The 26152-nt window shown below is 49.8% G+C and overlaps 1 protein-coding gene across 1 annotated transcript in view; it reads left to right on the top strand.

The window, feature by feature from the left end:
* Positions 1-26152, top strand: part of GRM7 (glutamate metabotropic receptor 7) — a 175018-nt gene that overhangs the window by 92350 nt on the left and 56516 nt on the right. The window contains exons 3-4 of the mRNA XM_062500728.1: positions 16857-16998; positions 18248-18402. Coding sequence (XP_062356712.1) covers positions 16857-16998; positions 18248-18402 — 297 coding nt within the window. The remainder of the gene's footprint in view (positions 1-16856; positions 16999-18247; positions 18403-26152) is intronic.

Raw genomic sequence — 26152 nt, 5'->3', positions numbered from 1 at the left:
GAGTAAAGCTGTGGAAATGCCTGTTGGAGAAAGAGTGTTGTGGGACTGCCAGCAGAGCTATGTGTGCAGCTTTTGTACCTTTTAAAATCAGATGTGATTCAGCCAAATAACCCAAGGGGGGGGGGGTTTATGACCTGCTGGTTTCAGGCCTGGACCTGGGAGCAGAGACAGCCAGAAACGAAAACAGGAGATCTGTCTTGTGGCAGGGATGATTCAGGACAATTAAAGGCTAACAGAATAATAGGGAAAAGGCTTGAAATTACTTTGATGTGTCTGCCATACTGTCTCCCCATGCTGGGTTCTTCTGTTAAACTGGTAAACATGGACAGGGAGAGAGGGAGAAGTTCCAGCTCCTCCTCCTGGAGACCAAAGTCCCCTGGTGCCATCTGAGTGTAGAGCAGGAAGATTTACGCCTTGATATTAAATAATCAGGCTCTTTTGCATTGCTGGGACCTTCTGTTGAAAAAAAAAAAAAAAAAAAAGAGCATATCTGTGAGATTGCCTGGTGAATTGGACAAGTCTGGGACATTTGTTCCAATTTGATGTTTATAGCTCTGGAGGGACACGGTAACCAAGCAAGGCACAGACATTTCCATTTATGTTCTCCAGAAATAGTGGGAGGCAGTGTTTGCTTCTGTACTAGAAGGATTATGTAGGTCAGCCTGGTTCTGGGCCTGTTATTAAAAGTGACATTGCCAAAGAAAAATCAACAGCAAATACAAGAGGTTGTGAGAAAGAACATCACAGGTACCCAGTCTGTTTCATCCCAAGAGGGTTCCTGAGGCACTGTTCAGCACTGTGCTTTCCTCACCTCTCATCCAGACTCTGCACCAGATGATGGTGGTGAAAATCCCAGCCGCCATTCACCTGAAACAAACAGACGTGTAAAAGCAGCATAAAAATGGGGAAGTGCCATAAGGCCGATAATTTACGGGAAATTCGGTGTGATTTTAGTAAATTATCTTTCCTTTTCCTCGACGGCTGGGCTTGGAAGACCTCTGCAGCTTTTGGGAAATGTTCTGCCTTTTCTGGAGCCAGTCAGGAGATTGGAGGCAGGATTGGGCAGTGGGTGTCCTGGTGCCCTGCAGCAGGGACAGGCAGTCCCAGGAGATGAGGGCAGGGCAGCTCCTCTGTGAGACCCACTCCGGGTGAAAGGAGCTGCTAAGAGCAGGGTTGGAGCAATAAAGGAACTGTCGGAAGCTCCTGGATTTTTCAGTGCAGCACATTCTGAACCCTGGGAGTTCAGAAACCCACCCTGCTTTCTGCAGAGCTCCTGGGAGAAGGGAAATCTCTGCTCTGTCCTGTCTGTGCAGTGCTGGCCTTGGGGTTTGGGCTTTGGGGAGCTCCCAGCTCCTGCTGCTGCCCCAGGTGGGTTTAGAGACAGGAATAACACGTGGCCAGGACTGAATTTCAAATGCAAATACCACGGGGATTTAACACAGTCAGAGGAGTTTCAACCCTGTGGGGAGCACACTGCTTCTGTTGGTTCCCATTCCCTGCTACCTCCAGGTCTGGGCTCCTGCAAAGGCACAGCCAGAGCCCCTTGGGATTTGTCATTTCAGACCGTTCCTGAATGATTCGCTGTTGTTTGGGGGGGTTCCAACCTGACAGATGCTCCAGCTGCAATCAGGCACCAATTCCAGAAGGCAGGAAATGCAGCAACAGAAAATCCTGATTTCTGCTGGGCATGATGGTTTTCTTTTCCTTTTGGGGAATGTAGTGTTGGGACAACCGCAGTAAATTCCCGATAAACAGATTTTGTGTTAATGAACAGATTAGATCCATTTGGATTTGCCACATTTGAAAGCTGCCTGTGGCCTCATCATCCTTCGTCCTGATTACTGAGCCTTACATTTTATTTGGATTTTGGAAAAACAGTTCTTGGAGTGGATGAAAACTTCCATCAAGTGGCAGCACCATCTGTTCTGTGCCACGAACGTGGGTCTGTGTTACCTGCTCAGGAAACTCTCCCTCAATGGCTGCAACATTCATTTACAGGCTCCTCATTTTTAACTTTGAAAAGTTCTACCCTGTGTCATCATTATGCAGCAAGACTTTAGACTCTAGACTTTATAGATTCCCCTCCAACGAGCCCCACGTGCCTGTGGAGCAGTGGAACCCTTTTATTTATTGGTGTAACCCTTTAGTTGGTGTAACCCTCTGTAGTGGTTTTGGTTTGCTAATTTGAGATTTTTCGGCTAATGCACTAATTTATGTTGGGGGTTTAGTATTGGTTAAATTGTTGGTGTATTTAGTAGAATTACTTATTTCTCCATAATGCTGGGGGTTTTTTTCCAGATTTCTTTCTCCTGATTTCATGTTGCTCATCCTAATTTACCATGGAAACAGGAGATCTCTGAATTATGATTTGAGCACATCTTCTGTCCAGACAGGGTTTGAACTGGCTGCATCAACCACCACTTCTGAGATGATTGGAGAACCTCCATACAGAATTATGGGTGTTTTGCTATTTGAGTTCTGTTTCTCTCAAATGAGGGATAAAAAGAGCCAGGGAGAAAATTTGTCTGTAGAAAATATGCTGCAGCCAAGATGAACTCCTCCCTGAAACAAGGAGGCACAAGTGGCATTCCAGCAGGAAAATATCCGGGAATTTAACCCATCAAAGCATCCCAGCAGGAAAATCTCCGGGAATTTAACCCATCAGAGCATTCCAGGAGCACGGGGCTGACTCCTGGGAGTCGTTTCCAGCTCTTAGCAGGAGGGTGATTTCACTTTTGCTCCTACTCCAGCTGGCAAAAACCCAGATACAGCCACTAGAATGTGGAAGTCACTGCCACCAAATTCAACCTTTTCACCTTTGCCAATCTCATGAAAAATTAAAAGTGATACAAGACTTCTCAGGCACCGAGCTGGTCTGGAGCCTGAGCGCTGCAGGAGGTGGGCATTTTGCTTTTTACTTATTCTAATGGATTTTTTTTTAAGCTTCTACATTTTTTTTCCCAAGGAAGTAATTTGTGCTGGGTGTAGGAATGTGGCAAACACTGCAGCAGCCACTTCTGGTGTGACAGGAGCAACCCCTGACAGGAGGAATTATCCCTCCCTCCTTCCTTCCTTCCCCACCTTTTCCCAGGAACAGGAGTGACTTTGTGAGCTCTCCCCTGTGCACCCAGCTTTGCTTTCACCAGCTGCAGATCGTTCCTGGCAGCACTTCCAGAAGTCAGCTGGGCTCCACTGGGGTGGAGCAGAGCACAGGGAGTGGTGGCAGGTGGGTTCCAGGTGGGTTCCAGGTGGGTTCCGGGCAGCTCCTCCCCAAGATCTGCAGGACTGGGAGGAGGTTTTGTTGGACATCCATCAGCAGGAGCTCAGGAGCTGCTCCCTGGAACTGGCAGGCAGCAGAAATCTGAGTGTGAGAGCTCCTGTGTGTGCAGGCACAGCTCGGGGAGGGCGGCTGGCTCTGGGTGCTGTTATTTGGGAATTTCCTCCCCCAAATTGCTGCTCCCCCAGCCCCAGGACTCCTTAAGGCACAAAGGGGATGGAGAGAGCCCAGCTCTGCTGCAGCACCCCCTCGCTGCACCCAGCTGGATCCTGGAACTCTCTTTGGGCATCGTTCTCAGAGGAGGCAGATCTCGTTTGCTGGGACTGGAGATGTTGGCAGGAATGGTAAAAAAGGCAGCAAATGAAGCAGGAGATCCTAATGAGATATAATGTGTCTCAAAAAGTATTGATCAGGCGGTGGTTTTGCCTGGCCGACTTCAGAGCAGAGTTACAGCCCCAGGCAAGTCTTGTTTGTGGATTTGTGCCCCTGGACTCTTTCCCTTGGTTTCTCTTTTTCCCTCTCTGGTTTAGCTTTTCTCTCTAATTATTTTTTCCTCTCTAGTTTAGTTTTTTTCTCTCGAGTTCAGTTTCTTTCCCCACCCAGTTTAGTAGAAGTTTCAAGCTGTTCTGAGTGTCTGCTTGAAAAAACAAAGCGTCAGTCAGTCAATCTGCTGTTTTGAAGCAGACGCTGCATCCCTGCTTTGGAACTCTGTGTGAGTGAATCTCAGACCCATTCCAAAGACGGAGCTCATCTGGGGGTTTTGTTGAGCTCACAGAGCAGGGTGAGGGCTTTGCTCAGGGCAGGTGAAACCATTTCATCATCCCTGGGGACCTGGCGTTGGAGCTGTGCTGAAAGAAATGTTCTCGTTTTGCTCCTCCCGCTTCTGAATCGCTCCTTGGTTTTGTTCCTGCATCTCCTCTTTGTGCCTGTGCCAAAAGAGCCCCTGACAGCAGTGAGGACTCGGCTCTGAGTGCCCCATCCCCAGTGCCTGAGGCTTCTGTTCCCTTTCTCCCCAGGAAAGGTTTGCCCCACATGGAATTATTTGGTGTGGAAAAGGGATTTTCCTTGTGCTGAGGTTCTGTACCTGCTCTGGAAGGTGTTCTGGGAGGAGATGATGTCACCTGCCCTGTCTCTGCACCTGCCTTTAGACATTTAATGTGCAAGTGCAGCTCTCTGCTCTGTTTTAGGTGTTAGTGATGCCTTCAGCTGTGGCAGGGGAAACACACAGCAGTGAACTCCATGTTTTGGTAGGTAAAAAGAGTTTCCATTTCTCTTTCAACCGTTGGTAAAATGCTTTTATTTCTTTGTGACGAAGAATCCCTTAGTTTCCACACGCTGTAAGTCAGCTTGCAGCAAACTGTGCATCTCTGAGTTGGTGTGTTGGCTGGCTGCTCAATTAGGAGGAAAGTTCCATGCTAGTAATTAACAAGGATCTACCCAAAAAAAGAGATAACTCCTTGGCAGTGTAGCTTTTCTGGAGAAAAATTTAAAATATTGCATGAAAGGCCGAGGGAACTGCACCAGATTTGCTTCCAAGATCTGTAAATCAGGCTGAGGATTTACATGTTCTGCTGTTTCAGCTGGAATTCGCCTCCTCCATCAGATAGTACTAATTAAAATTTATTATCAAAGTAACTTTAGTTTTAATAGGACTCTTTTCTCAGTGTTACAGGAATCAAGTTTATGTTTTAAAATCTTTATTGAGGTGCTCGGAAGGAGCAGGGCTCCTCCATGTCTTGGTATCTTTGAAAACACAGAAAAATCAGGAATCCCTGTGGGGGGGGGGGGGGGGGGGGGGCTGTGCATGGGGATTCCAGGGGTGCTGGAAAGGGTGCTGCAGCAGTGCAGGTGTGGGGTGTGTGTCACCCCCAGTGTCACCCAGTGTCACCCAGTGCCTCCCCCACACATCCCAGGGCGGCTTTGGGACAGCCCTGGGGCTCCAGGGCACAGCAGCTTCCAGGTGCGTTTGGGGTGGATGGGAATTCCCATCCCAGGGCCATTTCACTGGAAACAAGAGCAGCTCAATGGCTCTGTGATGGTCTCCAGGGATTTGTGTGTGGGCCTGGGGTTGGGTGGGAGCTGCTGAAGGTTTTGTGTTGCCATTGTGAGTCCCAAGGACACTCCAGGTGAGAGAACCAAACAGCCTGGTGGGGGATTTTTGCATTTTCTGTATTGCCAGAATGGAGAAATTTGGGGACCTGTCCTCCCCTCTGCCATGGGGTTCTCAGCCCCCCTGGCAGAGCTCCTCTTCTTCTTCTTCTTCCTCTCCTTTCCTCCCCTCTCCCTCTCCTCCCCTGTCCCTGGCTTTGGGAAGAGTTGTTTTCCCAGATCCTGAGCTGGCACTGGCCTGCTGCTTGCCTTCCTCCCCTGCTCCTTATCCTCAGCCTTGTTCCTCCCCAGTTTCATTCCCATCTCCACACCAGCATCACCTGCCCTCCAAGTCCCCAGTTTCCAGCAGCAGCTCCTTCATTAATATCTGTAGTGTGTGATTCTTGTTATCAGCATTATCCCAGGAGATGGCAAGGGAGGCTGTGTAGGAGGGCACTTTAAAAGCTTATCTTTAAAGCCATGATGCTTTGTGATTTAAAAATTAAGCATGGATTAACAAATGGAGAACTGACACTGTCTGGGGAATCAAGATTGGAGAGAGGGAAAAGAGCATGACTCAACAAATTGCTTTATCAGCATCAAGTGCAGCTATCAGGGTGGATGTGCAGGGGCTGCTCCAAAGATCTGACAGCCAGCTCTTGCCTCAGCAGCTGTGCAGTCAACTTAATTAAAAACATTTATTTCCCCAAAATAAGAAGTTGTTTGCAGAACAACTGAAAGCGAGTGGATTAAACAAGACTCGCTGGAATTTTGTGGATATGCCTGATTTATCCTTTATTTTTTATGCAGGGAAGGTTGCTTTGCTCTGAGAGAAAGGCAGCAGTGAACTTCATGACTTGTAAATGGAGGTGGTTTTTTTTCAGGAGAGCTCCCCTGTGGGTGCAGGGTCTGCTCCATGCCTGGTGCTGGAGCTGGCTCTGAGGGGTGAAACAGGGACAGGGCCAGGGAAGAATTCCTGAGGGAGCTGGGAAAGGGCTGGAGAATTCCTGAGGCAGCTGGGAAGGGGCTGGAGAATCCCTGAGGGAGCTGGGAAGGCGCTGAGCCTGGAGAAAAGGAGGCTCGGGGGGGGGACCTTGTGGCTCTGCACAACTCCCTGGCAGGAGGGGACACCCGGGGGATTTGGGATTTTATCCCAGGGAACAGGGACAGGAGGAGAGGGAATGGTCTTAGGGGAGGTCAGGGTGGATTTTGAGAGCAATTCTTCATGGAAAGGGTGGTCAGGGATTGGAAGGGCTGGTGGTGGGGTCCCCATCCCTGGGGGATTTCAGAGCCCTGTGGATGTGGCCCTTGGGGACACGGGCTCTGGTGGCCTTGGCAGAGCTGGGGAAGGAATGGTTCTGATCTCAGAGGGCATTTTCAGCCTGAACCATTCCATGGTCCTGTGAGTGACAGAGCTCCCAGACAAAGCTCCATGGGTGTCCCAGATCCCAGCCCTGGAATGAGCTGCTCTGTGTGGGAGCTCTGAGAAAGGGAATTCTACATTGAAAATTCCACGTTTTCTCTTAAAAATCGGTGCTAGCAAAGCAGTGCAGGTTCCTGAGCAGGCAGAGTTGGAATGCCAGAGAGGAATTGAGTCAGTGGTGGTTGAGCTGACTCTTCACTCTCTGTTTTGGAATCCATCTAATCAAGTTCTTTCAATGTAATATTGGGAGAAAATATTAATACAAACCTTGGAAATGGAGAGAAAGCTTTGAAATTAATTTCAAATATTAAAAGTGTTAATCAAAGTGTTAATTTCCCTCACTCACATTGCAGTAGGTTTTGCAAAGTAAAGATAACTTTGGTCATCTTTTCCAACCACAAAATGAATTAAAGATAAAGGAAGTGGATGTCTTATGTGAAGCGAGAGTTAACATCTGTTTCCTTAGAAGTTACATTGATTTAATTACTTTTCATTTGTGCAATACTCAGAACGTGATTGAAATTCCTCCATACAAGTCAGACTCTTTGTAAGAGAAGCTCTGCTGGCCCTTGTCACTCACTGCGGGTTGGAAGAGCTGCAGCTCCCAGGGCCAAGTCTGGCAGGGGGATTTCAGTGGGGGAGCCCCATCCTGCAGCCCAGGGATTTCCAGAGCAAAAGGGATTTCTGCTCTGCACGGTCGTTATTGGTCGTTATTGCACGGGGAGCTTGGAGTGGAGCTCTGGATGTCCTCAGTTCCCACGGGATGGGCTCAGTGTGGGGTGATGCTCACTGCAGGTGCCTGGCAGGAGGTGGAGGGGGGAAACTGTGAGATTCGATCTGCAAATAACAGAAGGAAATTCAATTAAGTGGAGAGAATATGAGTGAATATGTCCCCTACAGTAAGGGAAAGGGGCACATTCAGCCTCTTTTAAATATTATTTTAATTATTATTCTTATATATTCTTAGTAATACTATATCTAATTTGATAATATAATAATATAAAATGAAATAATAATATAATATTTAATCTTATTTTAACAGATTTTAATATAATATTTAATTCCTCCTCGTCCCCTTTTTGGCCTCTCTCTTTGGTCTTGTGAATTCCAGATTTCCTGGTGCTGCCTGGCCCTATCAAGATTCTGCCAAAAAAGTAGTGATAAAACTTCTTCATGGCATAAAAACTGTTCAAAGATTGATTGGTTGATTGATTGATTGGAGGCTGTGACCTCATTTCTGGAGCATTCATATTTTGACTCTGCAGAGTTCTTGTTGTAAAGTGAATTTCCTTGGGTTTATTCTTAGTGTAGCACAGTGCAGCTTCTCCTACACTGCCACAGGTCTGGATGCCCAGTTCATAAAATCAAGACTGCAGCACAAGGAGATGGAGCCTTTATTGATGATGTTTTTGGAAGCTTTTAGGGCAGTGTGGGATTTCCTGGAGAGATGGTTCCTGCAGCAATCCCTGGCCAGTTAAACACTCTGTGCTCTCCAGATATTGGCAAATATTTCACAGGTCTCTCAAACCCAGCATCAAATTAAGAGAATCCCTCTGTCTTTAATGAGCTGTTCATTGAAAAGGATCTTCAGAAGGCAGGCAGTGAAGAGCTTGGTGCTGAGATCCCTCAGGAATATCCATGTTCCATCTCTTTTGGGGGTTCCTGGTAGATCCCTCAGGAATATCCATGTTCCATCTCTTTTTGGGGTTCCTGGTAGATCCCTCAGGAATATCCATGTTCCATCTCTTTTTGGGGTTCCCGGGAGAAGTGAGCATGTGGCCAGGGAGTGGGACTGGGAGAGACCTCAAATCCCACCCAGTGTCACCCCAGCCATGGCAGGGACACCTCCCACTGTCCCAGGTGCTCCAGCCCCAGTGTCCAGCCTGGCCTGGGGTGTCACCCGTGTCCCTGGCCGAGGTCCCCTCTCCCAGCCCCTGTCCCAGAGTCCCCAGCTGGGTGCTGGTGTCTGACTGGGGTCTAACATGAGATTTTCCATGGGACAAGGCACTGCTGGGATGAATCCTTCCCAGGGCTTGCTCCCACCCCCCGTGCCTTTTGCAGCCTCTGGTGGCACAGCTCCATGGGATGGAGTGCCTCATGCCTGGGCTGGGCTCTGCCAGGCTGCAAGAGCAGCTTTATTGAACTATATTGCATTTTTAGTACTCGTTTGAGAGAGGGTCATTAAGGCTTAGCCAAGTACATTGAGAACATTACTGCAGTGTGAAGGAGATGGGGATAATGAGAACAACTAGAAAAGCCTGAGGAATTATAGAGTTCTGTTTCTGTCTTCCACTTCCCTGTCCGAGGGCTGGGACAGAACCCATTTAAACAATTCCCAGCTTTGCTGCCTGTGCTCAACCGTAGCACACGCAGAAAAACAGGGGATGCTTTCCCAGTTTGTTTCTTTCTTTGTTGATTCCCTGAAATCCAATCTGCCGTCACATTGATCAAATCTCAGTTCAGGACCAGGACCAGCCTCTCTGCGGTTCTCCCTCTTGGGCTTGGGACACCAGGTGCCACTGCTGGAGCTCCAGGCAGCCTTTTTGGCACCTGGCTGCTGGGCTGGGGCTCCTCCAGGCTCTTCCATCAGCAGGGGCTGCTTCCCGTGCTTCTCCTGCAGAATTTCACTTTTTTGCTGGTTTTTGGGCTGGGCTGAGCTGTGCTGTCCCCAGGGTATTTTGGGTGCTGTGTTTGTGTCTCCCCCAGCCCAGCTCACACCACCCACGGCTGTTCCCAAAGCAAATGTGAGCACTCAGGGAATGTTCTGGCTCTGCTGCCAGGACTCTGCCTCTGCTGTTTCTGCTCAGGACGCTGTAGAGCTGCGCTCAGGCTCTGCAAGGATGGGGCTCAGGCTTAGTGGGGCCGGGGGTGGTGCTGGCTCCCAGCTGGGTCTCAGACGTGTGCTCCAGCCTTGCCAGCTCTGCCGTTCTGTTTTATCCTTGCATTAAGTGGGGATTTGTGCTGTTGGAGATCAGAGCGCACGCTTTTCCCCCGGGGTGGTGCATCCCATGGCTCAGCAGGTGCCCCAGGGGCAGGATCCCACAGATCTCCACCACAGCCCTTCACCTTGCCCCAGGTGCCTGAACCTGGGCTCTCTCTTTTCCCCTGGGTGTTAGGAACAGGTAAAAGACAAGGCTCAAAGCATAAATGAGGCTGTTCAGCTGAGGAGCTTCCTGCTCTGGGTGTTTCAAAGCGAGCAGGGAATGGCGTATCCACTCAGGAGTTTTCTTCTGGATGCCCTGCAGTCCCCTCTCCTCCCAAGGGGTCACGTTCCATTGGCAGGGGGATCCCAGAATTCCATCCAGGGGGATCCCAGAGCCCTCTGAGCAGGGGTTCCCCCTCTGCAGGGCTCTGCAGCTGAACCTACAAAAGGGATTTCAATGTTTAAAGCAGGGCTTTTATTTCCTACTTTTCCCTACGTGGCTGCACTGTGTGGCACCAATGCCCCTTTTGCTGCAGATTTTAGGAAGGCAAAATCTCCCAATCCCTTCTGCAGCCAAGCCCTGGGCTGAGCCTGTTCTCCCTCGTGGTTCCCAGGCACAGGCAGCTCCTGGTCCTACAGCACATCCTCATTTTCCTTCTATTCTGTCCCACAAACGAAGCTTTCCTACATCTCTCAAAGTGATCTTACACCATTCGTGTAATGTAATTTAGTGGTCCCAAGGAGAGTCTTAATTTTTTGTATATTACTGGAGTTTAACTGCCATAATAAAGGAAAATTTTGAGGTGATAAAACACACCAGGAATGTCATTAAATATGCAGCAAAGGTCTGACACAATGGAATTAAGCATTAATGAATAACATACTAGAAATATTAGTCTTCCATATTAGTTTAGGTGTTCTGTTGTTGGGTTATGATGAGGGCTAATGTGAAAAAATGAAACAATAAACAAGATTAGTGAAAATGAAATTTCCAAGTGATTCAGTAGCTTCTTCATGTGTAGAAAGTTTCTAAGTTGAAGCTGTTGGGTATCCACAGGGATCCTTTTCGTTGGATAAATTGTCATCATTCCATGTTTTAATGTAATTTTATTATTGGTGCACTTTCCGTTTTTACAATTGCATTACCATACTGTGGAGATGTAATTTAAATAGGAGCCCATCTGCAGATCAGGGCAGTTGTAAAGTTCTTTTACTGCCACAAGCCAGGACTTGGTAGCTCTTGGCAAGCAGGAGGGTGAGCATTCCTAGGGAGCAGGATATTAATTGTTCTGGTAAAGAAACAACCAGACAATCCAGAGCCTCATTAGGACTTTGATTTAGGACACAAGGGCCCACTGGCATTTCTGGATCTCTCTACAAGCTGTTTTTTAACTTGAACTTCCTTTTTCATGAGGATCCTACATATTCTGTGCTGATTTGGCCTCTCCATACACTTTTTTCCTTGCAGTGTGGTGCTCCGTGCCCAGGATGTTCCATTTCCCAGAGCTGTGTCTTGGGGTGGGGTGCAGCAGAACAAAACCCACCCAGCCGTCCCTGAATGTGCCTTGAGCTGGTTTCATTGAGGGGCAGAATAAATCCATTGGTTTCCATTTCTGGATGCAGGGAATGGCAGGAGCTTTTCTATCCCTCAGCTCATTTCCAGACTGAAATTCCTCTGAGTGCTTGGGGCAGATCCCCTGGGCATCTCCTGGGCTCTGCATCCCAGCCGTTCCAGGGAGATGGGCTGGAGCTCTTGGATAAATCCTTGGGCTCTTGTTGTGGGAGTGTTCTGATGGGCTCAGAGCAGCCCTGGTGAACTTCCACACTGGTGGCACCTTGTCCCATGATGGGACTATTTGACATCCATGGGAATATTTGACATCCATGGGAATATTCGACATCCATGGGAATATTCGACATCCAGGGCAATATTCGACATCCAGGGCAATATTCAACATCCATGGGAATATTTGACATCCAGGGCAATATTCAACATCCATGGGAATATTTGACATCCAGGTCAGGACTTAATTTGTTCACTTGCTGTATTGTGAATATGCAGGTTTGGGAATGGGGTTGGAAATTTTCCTACACTCAGCTTCCTGAAGATCTGATTGTTTCTTGTGTGAGGCTGATGGCAGGTCCTGGAACGTGGGTTTATTGTGATTTTTTTAGTTAACCATAAACCAAGGCTCGGCCCTAAACCCCTCCCTGGGCTGCAGCAGAGCCCAGTGTGAGTCACAGATCGATTTGCAGCCTCTGGGTTTGAGGATTTGGCGAGTTTGTGTCACTTGTTTGAACAACTCTCTCCCTGCTGAGGAGTCTGGTACAGCCCCAGCTGTATTTCAGGACTATAAAATGATCTTTTGTCATTCTGGTTCTTTAGGATGTGATTGTGCTTTATCAGGGAACTCTCCTCACTTGTGCTATCCAGGTTTTCACATGGGGAGAATCCTGACTCCTTTGAGCTCACTTTTCAGCTTTACTGCCACTGGTTTCTCACCTGTACAGTACAGGAGGTTTACAAGTCAAATTCACGGTGGCTCATAAATTGTATATGCAGGGAATGGCAGGAGATTCCAAACCCAGCAGTGATACAGAAAACGTACGAGGAAATGAGAAAAACCTACTGTGTGCCCCTCTGAGGTTTATGTCATTTCTTCCCCAGTTAATTCCCTCCTTTGGCTCCCCCAAACTCCAGTTAAGGTGTTTGAGTGATTAATTTCCCTTGGGTCAGGGGGGGTCTTTTTTGGAGCATGTGGGGCCACTGCAGCTCCCTGCCAGGGTCTCTCTGAGGGATCAGAACTCTCCTGCACTTGGAGACTTTTTATTTTTATTGTTTACTTTACAAAGTCTAGGTACCATCTGTACTTAACCTGAGCTCTTCTCGCTCCTCCCAACAAACCGTCCTTAAAATCTTCATTTTGGGATGTTTCCTGTGCTGGTGTGCGGTGAGGGGGCTCCTGGAATCGCTGCCAGAGCTGTGCAGGGGCTTTGTCTGTTGTTCCCAGAACTCTGATAAACAACCTGGAGGCAGCTCTTGGCAGCTGCTGATTTTAAAGGAACGTATTAACCAGATTAATTGAGAGTTCCTTTTAATAATCATCAGCACCAACATAACTTTGTGACGTGATGTTTTCAGCGTTGCCAAAAGTGATTCCCCTCAAAATGGGATCTCTACAGATAAATCAGCTGACAAAGTGTTAAATTGTCTCTTTTGCTACCTGATAATCCAATTAAGTGACGATAAGAAAAATAGCTCCTGGAGAATTTCAGGGAAGCAGAATAATGTACTTAGTGTTGTAGCAGAGTGCAAGGAGCAATAATCATGGGTGTGCATGGCTGCTGGAGCTTGGATTGCCAGGTCTGTGCATCCTCAAACACCAGCCCTGGCTGCACAGCATCCTCTGGGGCTCTGCCTGTCCTGGCACGGCTCATGGGGCACAGGGCAGCCAGGACATTGCTCAGGACACTGCTCAGGGGGCACAGAGCAGCCAGGACATTGCTCAGGACACTGCTCAGGGGGCACAGAGCAGCCAGGACATTGCTCAGGACACTGCTCAGGGGGCACAGAGCAGCCAGGACATTGCTCAGGACACTGCTCAGGGGGCACAGAGCAGCCAGGACATTGCTCAGGACACTGCTCAGGGGGCACAGAGCAGCCAGGACATTGCTCAGGACACTGCTCAGGGGGCACAGGGCAGCCAGGACATTGCTCAGGACACTGCTCAGGGGGCACAGAGCAGCCAGGACATTGCTCAGGACACTGCTCAGGGGGCACAGGGCAACCAGGACATTGCTCAGGACATTGCTCAGGGGGCACAGGGCAGCCAGGACGTTTCTCAGGGGGTTGCTCAGCTCTCTTGTGTCCCCTGCCCCTGCTGGTTCAGTCCCTGGCTGTGTGGAGGGTGAACATCCTTCACTGGGGCCAGATCTCCATGCCAGGCTCTGACACAGGACTGGAATTCCCAGGGAAAAAAAGTCATCACTGCTCATCCTTCAGAGTGCTTGTGCTGTGGGTCTCACTCACAGGGGGTGGATGTGCTCCTTTATCCCAGCAACCTGGGCCTGTTGGTTGTTTCGTGGTGTGGGATCCACAAATTCACGGGATCATAAAACCCTCTAATGGTTTGGGTTGGGAGGCACCTTAAGGATCTCCTTGTTCCACACTCCCTGCCTTGGTGGGACACCTCCCACCATCCCAGGGGGCTCCAAGCCTTCCAGGGATCCCTGCCAGGGACCCAGGGACAGCCACAGATGCTCTGGGTGTGTCAGAGCAGCCCCAGCTCAGTCCCGGGGTGTCTTTGGCTCTCATCCACTGCCTCCCAGGCACTTGGTGCTGGTGGAGCATTTGTCACTTCTCCAGGCCACCAGGGGCAATGAATGACTGCAGGAATGCTGTGACAAGAGCCTGAATTTGCAACTTTCACGTTTTTACCACCTAATTCCCTCGGAGGTTTTTCCCTGGGAAGTGCTGTGAATTAACCTGACAGTTCCAATAACTGTGCACATGTTTCCTGTTGTTCTGGAATGTGGGATGAGGATATGGAAGCTGAATTTTCTCCATTGTGCCTTTTGGACAACAGACACCCAATTCCCCGGGCACTCAGCTTGCTGAGGGGTGCCAAAGGGCACACTGATATTTGGGTATTTGCCATTTATCCCCAATTCCTTTGAGCAGAGGTTGTGCCAAGGCTCGCAGGGTACCACAGCATCTGAGAGCAGCTCCCCATCCCGGGGGGCTGAGCCCACAGGCTCTGCCCAGGGCACTTTTCCAGGTGGGCAGCTTAAACCAGAGCTCTGCTTTTCACCCTCCCCACTGGGCAGCAAGGAAAGCAGGAGCTGAACCCACTGAGGGAGTGGAAAATGTCACAAACAGGACCTGAGACCTGCCCTCAAATTCCAGACTGTTTCCTTTCCCCACCCTGGCTCCTCTTTCCTTCCACAGCCCCTGGAAGTGCCAGCTTTGGCAGCAAATGCTGCATTCGAGACTTCTGCTGCCTGCAGGAGCCTGGCCACAGGTGAGGCTCTGTCCAGGGATGCTCAGTCCAGCTGTCACCCTGATCCACTCATCCCTGGATCCACGATCCCCAACGATGGGAGCTCTGGCTTCCCCATCAGGCCCCACACAATGGATGGGATTGCTGTAGGGTGGCTGCAGAGCCAGCAGCCTTCCCACCATTCCAGCCCCCTTTCCAAGCACTTCCATCATCACATTTACTTAATATTAAATAATTTCTATGTTTTTGTAACTACGGTGTTCCACCTGGCTGAGGGGGTTGTTCTTTCCCCCCCTGGATTCCCAGATTCTGTAATGCAGACTCTTATCTACAGAGAGATCACTGCTGGGTGTGGGTGTTCTTGTTTCTGACTCCCTGCACACTGGGGGTGGTTGTTCATCACAATCAGGGTGGGATGGGAATGGAATGGAATGGACCTTAGAGCCCATCCAGTGTCTCAGGGGCAGGACAATGCTGGGGATGCTCAGGACCAGGGCTGGCTGGGGGCTGTGCTTTGAGCAGCTGTGATCCCTGCCAAGTTTTGGGAGAGCTGGGGAACACTGCTCATGGGTTTAGGTTCGTTCTGTCTGTTTTTGACTGGGGAAAATAGAAAGAGCATTTAAAACTGATCAGATTTCTGAACTCACTGACCGTGAGACTTTTGATCTTCATTTAAAATGAAGTTTATTTTGAAAACTCGGTATTGTTTGCTTTTAAAGGGAAAGAAAAGGTTGCAAAAAGTCCAGGTTGTGATAATGTGAAACAAAATTAAATGTTTTATGCGAGTCAGAGAAAAACTTGGGGGTTATGACTCTCCTTTATTGTTTTCCAGCCTTTCCTTTTCACTGTTTCATTTCTCCCCACTGAAACAAGGGTTTTCCCTCCCAAGCCTTTGGGCCAGCAGAGCTCCTTTGCCACAGGCAGCTGCAGCTCCACTTCTGTCAAAAATCAGGGAAAACAAGGCTCAGGGGTGGGCACAAGAGCTGCATTTCACCATTTCCTAGCAGGAATTTGGGTTTCCCAGCTGCCCCACGGTTCTCTCCAGGTTTATTTTGCCCTGGGATGAAGAGGATGCTCTGGGGTTTGAGTTTCCTGCTCCAGGTTCTTCACCCTCCAACACCTTCTCCAGCATTTCAATTACCAGCACTTCTCAATCTGGGTTTTAAAGCCTAACTGTGAAACTCTTCCTTGTCCTGCTGCCTTTTAATTAACCCATCCCCACTGCTGGTTTTTATTAAGAGCTCTGGTACGTTATTAATTAACGCACTGTGCGCCACGGTGAACAGGCTGGTATCAAAGATGCTGTAAAAGATGAAAGTGTTTACTACTGAGAAACAAAATAATTAAGGCAAAAGTTGTGTTTTCATCTGCCAGCAACAACCAGAATGTCAGTGGAGTTTTTGGGGGTTTTTTTAATTTTTATTTTTTCTAAAGCAAACTAGGCAACTGTAATATGGGAGCGGTGCTAAAAGTGGGTGGTTTTGACTCTGGCTGTAGGCACCTGAGACTGTGCTGATGCTCTTTGCTGTGTTCTCTGGGTGTTTATGAGAAGTCTCCTTCACTAACTTCATCCTGAGGCTTCAGAGTTTGTGTCTCTCCACCCTGATTGGTGGTGGGCACGTGAATGAACAGGGATTTTCTTACACAATGTGGGTTTTGCCAGTATCTCAACTTTGGCTGTTCCTATTCCAGGTAAGTCGTTCCAATGGAAGCATTTTCCCCCAGTAGCCCTCAAGCTGCAAAATCACCAAGAATCTCAGCCCTTCCCTGAGATGAAACCTGCCCAATACATTGTCAGTACCTTCTGCCTCCCAGCCCATTGTTTTTGGGGTTTATTCATCACTTTGACCTTGTTCAGGTTCCTGTTTTAATTCCTCTCCTTTTCATCCTCCCAGTGTCCATTTCTTTGCTTATTTTGCTGTTCTGCAGTGGGTTGGGCACAGTGTGGGTAATCCTTGACCCTCCCAGCCCTGCAGGCGTGGTCTCAGAGCGGGAATTTTCATGGATCCCTCTGGATCGGGGCAATGATCCCTGCAGAGTTCCCCCCTCTTTGGGCCATGCATTCCCCACTGCCTTTGCTGTGCCGTCCCCTGACATTTCCTGGCCTCCTCTGAGGGTCCCTTTGTCCTCTGCTCTCTGGCACAGGTGGGCTCTGCATCGCCCAGTCCCTGAAGATCCCCCAGGACCGCAAGGACAAGAGCATCGACTTTGACAGGATCATCCGGCAGCTGCTGGAGACGCCCAACGCCAGAGCCATCGTCATCTTCGCCAACGACGAGGACATCAGGTGAGCTGGGACAGCCACCCACCCACCTGGGGCTCCAGGGCCGGGAGAGCCAGGGAAGGGGCTGGGGTGGCTGGGGATGTGGAGTTGGGAATGTCCAGGAAAGCTATGAGCGAGCCAGGGAAAGATCTGGGGTGGGGATGTGGAGTTGGGAATGTGGGAAGCACCAGGAAAGCTCTGAGTGAGCCAGGGAATGGTCTGGGATGGGAGCCATGTGGGGATCTGGAGCTGGGAATATAGGGAAATGCCAGGGAAGCTCTGAGTAAGGCAGGGAACGGTCTGGGGTGAGAATATGGAGCTGGGAATGTGGGGAGGTGCCAGGGAGGCTCGGAGTGAGCCAGGGAATGGTCTGGATGGAGATACGTGGGAATACGGAGTTGGGAATATAGGGAAGTGCCTGGGAGGCTCTGAGTGAGGCACGGAAAGGTCTGGGATGGGGATGTGGAGTTGGGAATGTGAGAAGCACCAGGGGAAGCACGAGGCTGCTGCTGCCCTGGCTCGTGGGGCACCCAGACTGTGCTGGAGGGACAGGAATGGGGACCAGGATCTGGGAGCTTTCCTGGCATGTGTTACTCGTGTTGCATGGCAGAGCTGACCTCTCCTCTCCGAGGACTTAAGAACACACCCCCCTCTCCAGGCTCATTCTACTTTGTGTAATTCATTAATTCAGTCTACTTTACGGCAAATGAAAGTTAATAGTGATAAAGTGACTTGGATGCCCAAGGTTAAACCACATGGAATGGGTTCATAAAATAACACAAAGAATATTTTATATTTCATTACTCACTTGCGTATTCTGGGCTCAGAATTTGAAATTAGCTTAAAATTGTGATAGAATCATCAGTTGCTGAGAGGCGTGGTCTCACAAAACGAGACGAAAAGAATTTAGGGGAAAGTTTCAGTAAAGTCAATGGAAAAACTCCAAGTTTTAGTGGAATCAATAACTCAGTCACAGGATGTGGGGTGGATTTAAAGAGAATTGGAGCAGCTTGGATCGTGGGATGGTTTGTGTTGAGAAGGACCTTTGGATATCATCCAGTTCCATCTGCCCTGGCCCAGGCTGCTCAGAGTCCTGGTGGTACAGGGTGTCCCAAAGCCCCGAGCTGTTCCTGCCCATCATAGCCTCAGCGAGCTTGGGAGAGACCTCTGAGCTCATGGAGCCCAGCCACTGTGCCATGGCCACGCCCCACGTGCTGGAGCAGCTGCACATTCCCACAAAAACCATGTCCAAACAAAACGTTCCTCTCCACAGGCAGATCCTGGCGGCCGCCAAGAGGGCAGATCAGGTGGGACATTTCCTGTGGGTGGGCTCGGACACCTGGGGCTCCAAGGTGAGCCCGCTGCTGCAACAGGAGGACGTGGCCGAGGGAGCCATCACCATCCTGCCCAAGAGAGCCACCATCGAGGGTAAGAGCCTGTCCTGCCCCTGGCCCTGGCCCTGGCCCTGGCCCTGCTCCCAAGGCTCTGGGGATAAACCTGGGGACACAAACAGGTTCTTGGGGTGTGTCTCACAGAATCACCAGCTTGGAAGAAACCCCCAAGATCATTAAGTCCAAGCCATGCCCTAACACCTTAACTAGACCTTGGCACCCAGTGCCACATTCAGTCTTTTTTAACATATCCAGGGATGGTGACTCCACCACCTCCCTGGGCAGACCATTCCAGTACTTTATCACTCTCTCCGTGAAACCTTTTTCCTTATATACGACCTGTATCTCCCCTGTGTCCTCTGTCTCCACCCCCAGATCTCCACCCCTCCCTGAGTGTCCGTGTTCCCCATGGGGAAACTCAAGGCTGTTTCCCAGCTGAGGTTGTCAGAGACCTTATTTCAGAGTTTGGGGGGGATGTGCCAGGGCTTTATCCCTGAAGGGATTTGCCCCCTGAAAGGAAAAACCCAACTGATCTGAATCCCTCAGTTCATATGGGGAGGGAGCATTTTGGGCAATTCGGGTCTCCTCTCTGAAGCAGAGAAGTTTTCTGCTGAAGGACTAAAACTTCATTTCTTCCATCAGTGTTTTCCATTTAAACTCACTTTAACTTTTATTTCAGACCAAGCACTGGATTTATCCACATTGTTTGTGTGCTTCAGAAATACCTACACTTGTACAGATGTGTGTGTATGACAGATTTTGGGAAACCCTAATCCTTAATCCCTTTGTTTCTCAGCTTTCCTTTGTGCTCTCAAGTGTTTGTTGTCTGCTCTCGCTTCGATTTTTTAATCCTGTTGTGGGTAAAGATGCTTTAGCATCCACGTGGCTTCCTCTGGGCACCAGAGGGGTCAGTCAGAGTCTCTGTTCTCTGGAATACGGAGGAAAAGTTATTTCCAGGGGAGGCACTGAACAGAGAAACCCAACTCCTGTGCTGGCCCAGTCCTCGAGCACGCTGCCCACATTAAAATGGGTTCTGGTGTCTTCACTCCCTGGAAAAGCAAATATTTTCATTTTCCCTGTGCCTGCACTCCCTGCTCATCAGTTATTCCTCTCAGGTAGATCATCTACTTCATTCTTTTCCATTTTTAACCCCCCAAGGTACTCTCCGATGTTATTTCTCCGTAAATACAGAAAGTTGACAGACAATGAAGTGGTTTGTTTCAGAAAACCTGAATATTTTAATAAGCTTTTCACACTGTCTGTATTCATCCCTGAGGGTTTCTGACACAGAAACGAAAATCCTGTCAGCAGTACACAGAAACAAAAACTTCCCACGTTTGTTTGTTTGAAAATGTTTTCCTTTTACGATACACATTAAACCCCTCATGGGAAGCACGAGGGGGTTTGGACGCAGTGAGTGAGGATGGCAGAGTGGGAGAGTTCAGGTGTAGGAAGGTAAAGCAGAGTCAGGGGTGGCAGTGTGTTTGGTGTATCTGAAAAAAAACCAACCTGTGTTTATTGAGCGTGCAAATATCTCCTTGTTCAGAGACTGCAGAGCTGCCTGGAGTCAGCTGGGTGAGTTTTGCACTCGTGGCCCGGGGGGTTGCTGTGGTGCCTAAATCACATTTTGCCTACAGCTCTAACGAGGTGTCCTGCAGGAGCAGACACACATTTGGGGTCTGTGTGCTCCTTCCTGGGGCAGCAGTGGGAGCGGTGCAGAGCGAGGTGTCCCTGTGCAGAGGGCTCCTGGCTGCTCCCTGCCCGCTCCAAAGGCTCAGCCTGGTTCCTGCCCTAGCCAGCCCCATCCAGCCATCCCTAAAAGCCATCTGGAGGTGCCATCTGCTCCTGCTGCCGTGGGCTGGAGGGGTGCTTCAGGGAGCACAGCTCACCCCGCTGCTCCTGGAGCAGTTTCCCCTTTTGGACTGATCCCATTTGTGTCTCATTCCCCCAGGGAGCAGCAGTGAACGTGTCAGGAATCCCCAGGCTTTGGTGTTTCCGTGCCCAGGGAGGCCCTTGTCCCTCTGGATTGCTCTCATGCTCAGGCTGCTGGAGGTTGTTCTGGTTTCCTTTCTGTTGTTTGAATGTCATCTGGCCACGAGACCCAGAGACAGGAATTCAACATTTTAATGTCATTCTTTCATCATCCAGAAATGAAGCTCTGTTTCCTAAAATTCAGCAATGCATCACTTTTGATGAATATAAAATTAAAGAAATAAACCACCTTGATTTTCCCCTGCAAACTGAAGGGAACAGACTGCAGAAGCAGGCTGGAGATCCATGTCCTGAGCAGATCCCAGCCCAGCTCCTTTCCATGCAATGTCCTGGGGCTCCCAGGCTCCAGGGCAGGGCCATAGTTAATCACCAGCCCAATTCCCACTGGATTTAGTGAGAACTCTGGGTTACAGTCATGAACGAGGGGGTTGCCCTTATTTTACTCCTCCAAAGCATCTCTTCTTTTTTTTCCCTTTCCTTTTATTGCTGTCTTAAGTAGTATTTGGAATATGTTGGAAGAAGAAGCCTTGCTGGAAGCAGAGAGAGCACTGCAGCTCACATGCCTTGACCCGAATATTGACACTGCCTCTTGCCACAGGAAAGGGAATAATGCTTGGCTAATCAGCCAGGGAATTCAGCTGCACTCAAAGTGGATGTGCCTGCGAGTTCAAGGGTGCAGGGCACACTTTGGATTAGCAGCCTTTTGTCTGCAGAGTCGTTGGTCACAGGAGTCATAAACTGAAACACTCATTGTACAGGAAAAAAAAAGCGTTTTTTTCAAATTATTCTTCACCCGCAGCTGTGACTTCAGTTCAAAATGCAGGAGTAAAGTGCAGGTGTGCTGTGTTTTACACCTCTGCACACAGGTACCAGCTGAAGTTCCTGCTTTTCTGACAGTGGGAATAGCACAGCAGCCTGTCACTCCAGAGGGGGCCTAAAAATGTTTGGCTTTTTGTAGGATCAGGCCCCGTATCCACAGTTATGTGTCTTGGTACTTGATGTCACTCTTGGGATGGAATTTTCTTTGCCACAGTCCCATGGGGGGGATTTAGGATATCATTAGATGAACTGAATTCATTCATCTTAAGTCAGTCTTAATATAGCCTGATTGTGTTTGATGTAATTATGCTGAAAGGATAAAGTTGCATTCTATTTGCATAATTGCAGTAGACAGTGCACACGAAAGAGGAATCACTCCTTGGCAAGGTGGGAGCACGCTCCAGTGCCAGCCCAGCCAGGTACAGGGAACTGGAGAGGCTTGGAGAAGCTTTCAGAGGAAAGGGAGGGGGTTGCATTTATTTCTGGGTGGGTTGGTTTGTTCACAGAGCTGCTGGGGCAGCAGGGTGTTGTGCCCTGGTGCTCGGAGCTCTCCCAAAGCAGAGAGTGCTGAGCCCTCCTGACACCAGAGGGGATCCCAGACCTCATCCTGAGCCCCAGAACTTGTTTTCCTCTTACCCTTAGCTCTGAGGGACAGTGATCTCCTCCCCTCTTCTTTCTCCTGTTCCTTTTCCTGTGCAGGATTTCCCAGACTGGGCAGCTCCCAGTCTGGCACTGGGAGCTGTGCTTGCAGTCAGTGTTGCTGACTGAGCACTCCAGAGCTCTGGGCTTTCCTCTCATGTTTTTCTTCTGCAGACTCTTCCTTCCCTTTCTCAGGTGTGTGTGCTCTGTGTGCATGGACACCAGCTCCCAGGGAGATGGAACCAAGGAGGGGAGCAGCTGGAGGAGAAACACAGAGGATAACACAGAGATTTGAGCTGAATTATTTAGAAAGTCTGGCAAAAGCTTTGCTGATGAGGAGAAAAACAGTCTTTACTGCCTGAGTTCAGAATTGATGCAACTGAACAGTGGGATTCAAATAGATTTCAGATTAATGATTCAATTCCAGAGGCTGTGGATGAGGCTGAGGCTGGAGATTGTGAAGCTCTGGGCAAGAAGGCTGAGGGATGGCTCAAATCCAGCACAAGGATGAGCCTATATATTAAAAAAAAAAAAAAAAACTGCAAGCACTGCAAACCAACAACACTGTCCCTGGAATTTTCAGTTGTTTGTCTTCCGAAGAGGTGGCAGATCCTGTTTTGTTTTCAATTCCAACAAGAGCTGGTTTGCTCCTTTTTTTGTTTGGGCAGTATGAACTGGGAAGAAACAATGAAAGAGTGGTGACTTAAGCAAAACTGAGGATGCAATTCTCTCCCTGTTTAGGGGCTCTGAAGTGTTTTGCCCTCACAGCCCCAGTGTGGCAAAGGGAAGGAGCTCAGGGTTCATTTTTCCCTGGAATATTCCCTGGGAATGACGTGCTGCCCACAGCCCTTCCTGCCTGTCCCTGGGGGGAGCAGGAGGCCAGTGTACATTGCATAATAATACTTGTAAAATACTTCCCTTGGGGTTTTTCTGTTTGTTTACAGCCTGGTGCAGGGTCTTCTGCAGTTCTCTCTTGTTCTCCAGCTTTTGCTGTGTCCCTGAGGCGTGAGCCATGTGCTTTGGAGGGGAACTGGGATGGAAAGATGTGGCTCCAGGGGTTTGTTCTGCAGGGGCTGTGGGGCTGGAGCAGAACCCAGGAATACCAAAAGCCAGAGGGGACCTCATTCCTGAGGGAAAAGGCACAGGAGGTGCAGCTTGGACCATCAGTGCCTGGGACCATTGCTCCCAGGTTTGTTCTCTCTCCCCATCACCTGCCCTGAATTCTCCTCTCACCCCCCTGGGCTGTTTTCCTTCCCACTCTGCTCCAGGCTCCGGCTCTGGGTCTGTCCCTCCTTGTCCCCTCCAGGCTGGCTGGGGCCAGTGGGACCAGGTCAGTGTTGTGGTGCAGGTGGATGTCAGATTAAACACGTGGCTGTGGTGGTGCCCAGTGTCCCGAGAGGGATCCTTCTGGACATGCTGGAGACTGAACAGAGCCAAGGGAATTGCACAATCCCTGTGGAACTGCACAATCCCTGTGGAATTGCACATTCCCTGTGGAATTGCAGTGCTGACATTCCCAGGGCTGGAGCAGGAGCTGGAGGCAGCACTGCAGGTGGGGTCCCACCTTTCCTTCCTTCCCAGCAAATTCAGGATTCTGTGGCAGTGAGGCCTGGCTGCTCTGTGGGGCTCAGCTCCTGCAGTCCCCCTGGGCTTTAGGAGACATTCTGAAGGGGTGATGGTTTTAGAGGATTCAAGAGAATTATCTGCCACTGCTCAGTGCAGGACACAGCCCATAACCAGCAGGGCATTAACAAGAAATCCTGTCCCAAATGGGGCTTGAACCAAATGCTGCTGCTGCTGCTGCTTCCCAGCACAGAAATGAGGTGGGAAACTCTAATTGGACCATAAAGAACGGCTGTAAAACAGAGATTTAGGAGCTTTCTCTGGGGCCCCTTGAAGTGAAATGAGCTGCTCACCCAGCCCCAGCAGATGTGGCAGTGCCGGGATCTCTGCTGGGACCCAGCTCTGCTCAGGCTCTGGGATTTGTGTCTCCAGGTCTGTGGGGTGGGTTTTGCTGGCATTCTCCCTTGGATGTTCACATCCAGCTGTGATTGCAGGACCCTGGGGATGCTGTGGGTGTCCTGAGTACGTGCACACACGTGTACATGAGACCAGCCCACAGGAGCACACAGCCACTGATCCCCCTTCAGACGGATCCGTGCTCTTGGGATACCCTGAACTGCATCTCCCCAAGGCCAGTTTTCCTCTGGATGACGTGATGTGGGAGCTGGCAGCTGCATGTGTTTGAGTATTTCCAACCAGAAAGGAAGGATTGCATTTTTAGGAAGCCGCTGTTGGTGTGTGGCAGCTCCAGGGGACCCCCAGGCCTCTCCTGCTGGAGGCTCTGATGGGTGCAGAGCCTGCAAGGATCAAAGGGATGTCTGCATCACACCCCAAAAGTGCCTTCACTGCAGCAGTGCTGTGTGTTTGGGGTGGCAGTGTCCTGCCTGAGCAGCTGGTCCCCCCTGGCTCTCCCTGTGGGCACCCAGAGCATCCCAGGAAAGCTCCCTGCGGGCTGGGGCTCCACAGCCCCAGCCACACCAGGAGTGCTGCTGGCACCTCTGGGTGAGGCAGGCTCAGGCACACAGAGAAACGTGCTCATTTTAGAAGTGAGCACATCTTTGAGAGGCTTGTCTTATTTTGTTTCCCTGCATTTTTGTCTTCTAGTGAGTATTGTTAAAGCTGCACTGATTATAGGCTTTGGGAAGGAATAGCTTGGGAAATAACGCACAGAATAATACACATAATTTCCTTAAAGATGATACAATGAATGCAGAAGTGCCCACTTCACTCCTGCTGGGTTTGCAGGGCTGCCTTAGGAGCGTGTTTTCCTTCTGCAGACTTGAGTGCATGACAACAAAGGGGTGGAGAATGATTTGGGAAACGCTGCTCCGTGCAGCCCCTGTGCAGGCTCCTCGGGAAGGGCAGCAGGAGCCAGCAGATCCATGGGCTGGGTCTGTGCCGAGCTGGGTAAACACAACCCTGCTGTCCCTCAGCTCTGAGGAGCTGCGAGCTGCCCAGGGAGATGCTGCAGCTGAAGGAAAGGTCTGGGGAGCAGAGCTCAGGCTTTATTCCCATCACATGGCTTTGTCCATCTGAAAGGAATTGCCTTGTTCCTGTTTGCACAGCCCTGATGGAACCTCACACTCGCAGCTTCTGCACCTGTGGCTTTCCTCCCGTCGGCACTCATCTGATGAGGTGATCAATCCATTCCATAGAGGGGTTTAATAGAGAAGGGCCAGGCAGACTGAAGCTTCTGCCGGTGCAATACAGGGAAATGCAGCAGGAAAAGGGTTGCAGAAAACCTCTCAGAGGGCAGTCCCAGCTCAGTGGGGCTCAGCAGTGGCCGCCCCTGCTCAGGTGTGTCCCACCTGCCAAGGGTCGTTGTGTGAGAACCGCTGAGGAAGGAGGGAGGCGCCTGGGACCGATGACTGCTGCTGAGAGAAGGGTGCTCTAATTGCTCCTGAGTGATGATGAGGCCAAATTGGAGCAGTGCTGAGCAGCTCCATTGCCCAGCCCAGCTCCAGCCCAACCCCTCCGAGCAGGGGCTGAGACCCAGCTCCTCCCCAGGGACCCTCCCGGGGCTCCCCTGCAGGGAAAGCAGCCTCTCCCTGCCATTCCCTCCCAAATTCCCGTCCTTTGGGTGCTCACAGTGGGCACTGTGCAGAGTAGCCCCCCTTGTCAAGCCACAGACTATCCTGAAGGAAGGGACCTGCGAGGAATGGGCCTGAAATGTAAAGAAGAAATCCTTCTCATCTTCATTTTCAGGTTTTTTGTTTCTCTGTTTAATTACTGCTTCCCATAGCATGAATTTCCAAAGAAGAATATTCCAGATCTAATAGGCCGTGTTGTTTTTTGGGGGGCTTTGGGCAGGTTGATGGCACCAAAGGCAGGAGGAGGTGAAGCCACGAGAGCTGAGGCTGCTCTGCTGCCATGGGGGTCTGACCCAGGGCTCTTCAGCTCTCTCAGCCGTTTTCAGTGACACAACCCTGCCTCAGGGATTTGTCTTTCCCATTCCTGGCAAAGTTTACATTGAGCACCTCGTTTAAGCAGGACCAAGTGCAAATGATTTAGTACAATGCTGCAGTGACTGAATTTCGTGGAATCAAATTGGTTTGCTTTATCTAAAGAACCTGAAATCTAAACCACACCTGATCTGTCTTTGACCTCCTTAGAATTTAAATGATATTTTTAGTTCTGGCAGTTATTTGAAATGCTGATGTGTCAGTCCCAAAGAGGGAATACTTGTCTCAAGTATTGCCACTTGAAATTTTGGGAAGCCACACAGATGTTCATCTCCTCATTATGGAAATAATGTATTTGGTTAATGTGTTGGT

The sequence above is a fragment of the Cinclus cinclus genome, chromosome 12, assembly GCF_963662255.1.
Source record: "Cinclus cinclus chromosome 12, bCinCin1.1, whole genome shotgun sequence".
NCBI classification, from domain to species: Eukaryota; Metazoa; Chordata; class Aves; order Passeriformes; family Cinclidae; genus Cinclus; species Cinclus cinclus.
This window is presented reverse-complemented; position numbering and strand designations above follow the sequence as displayed.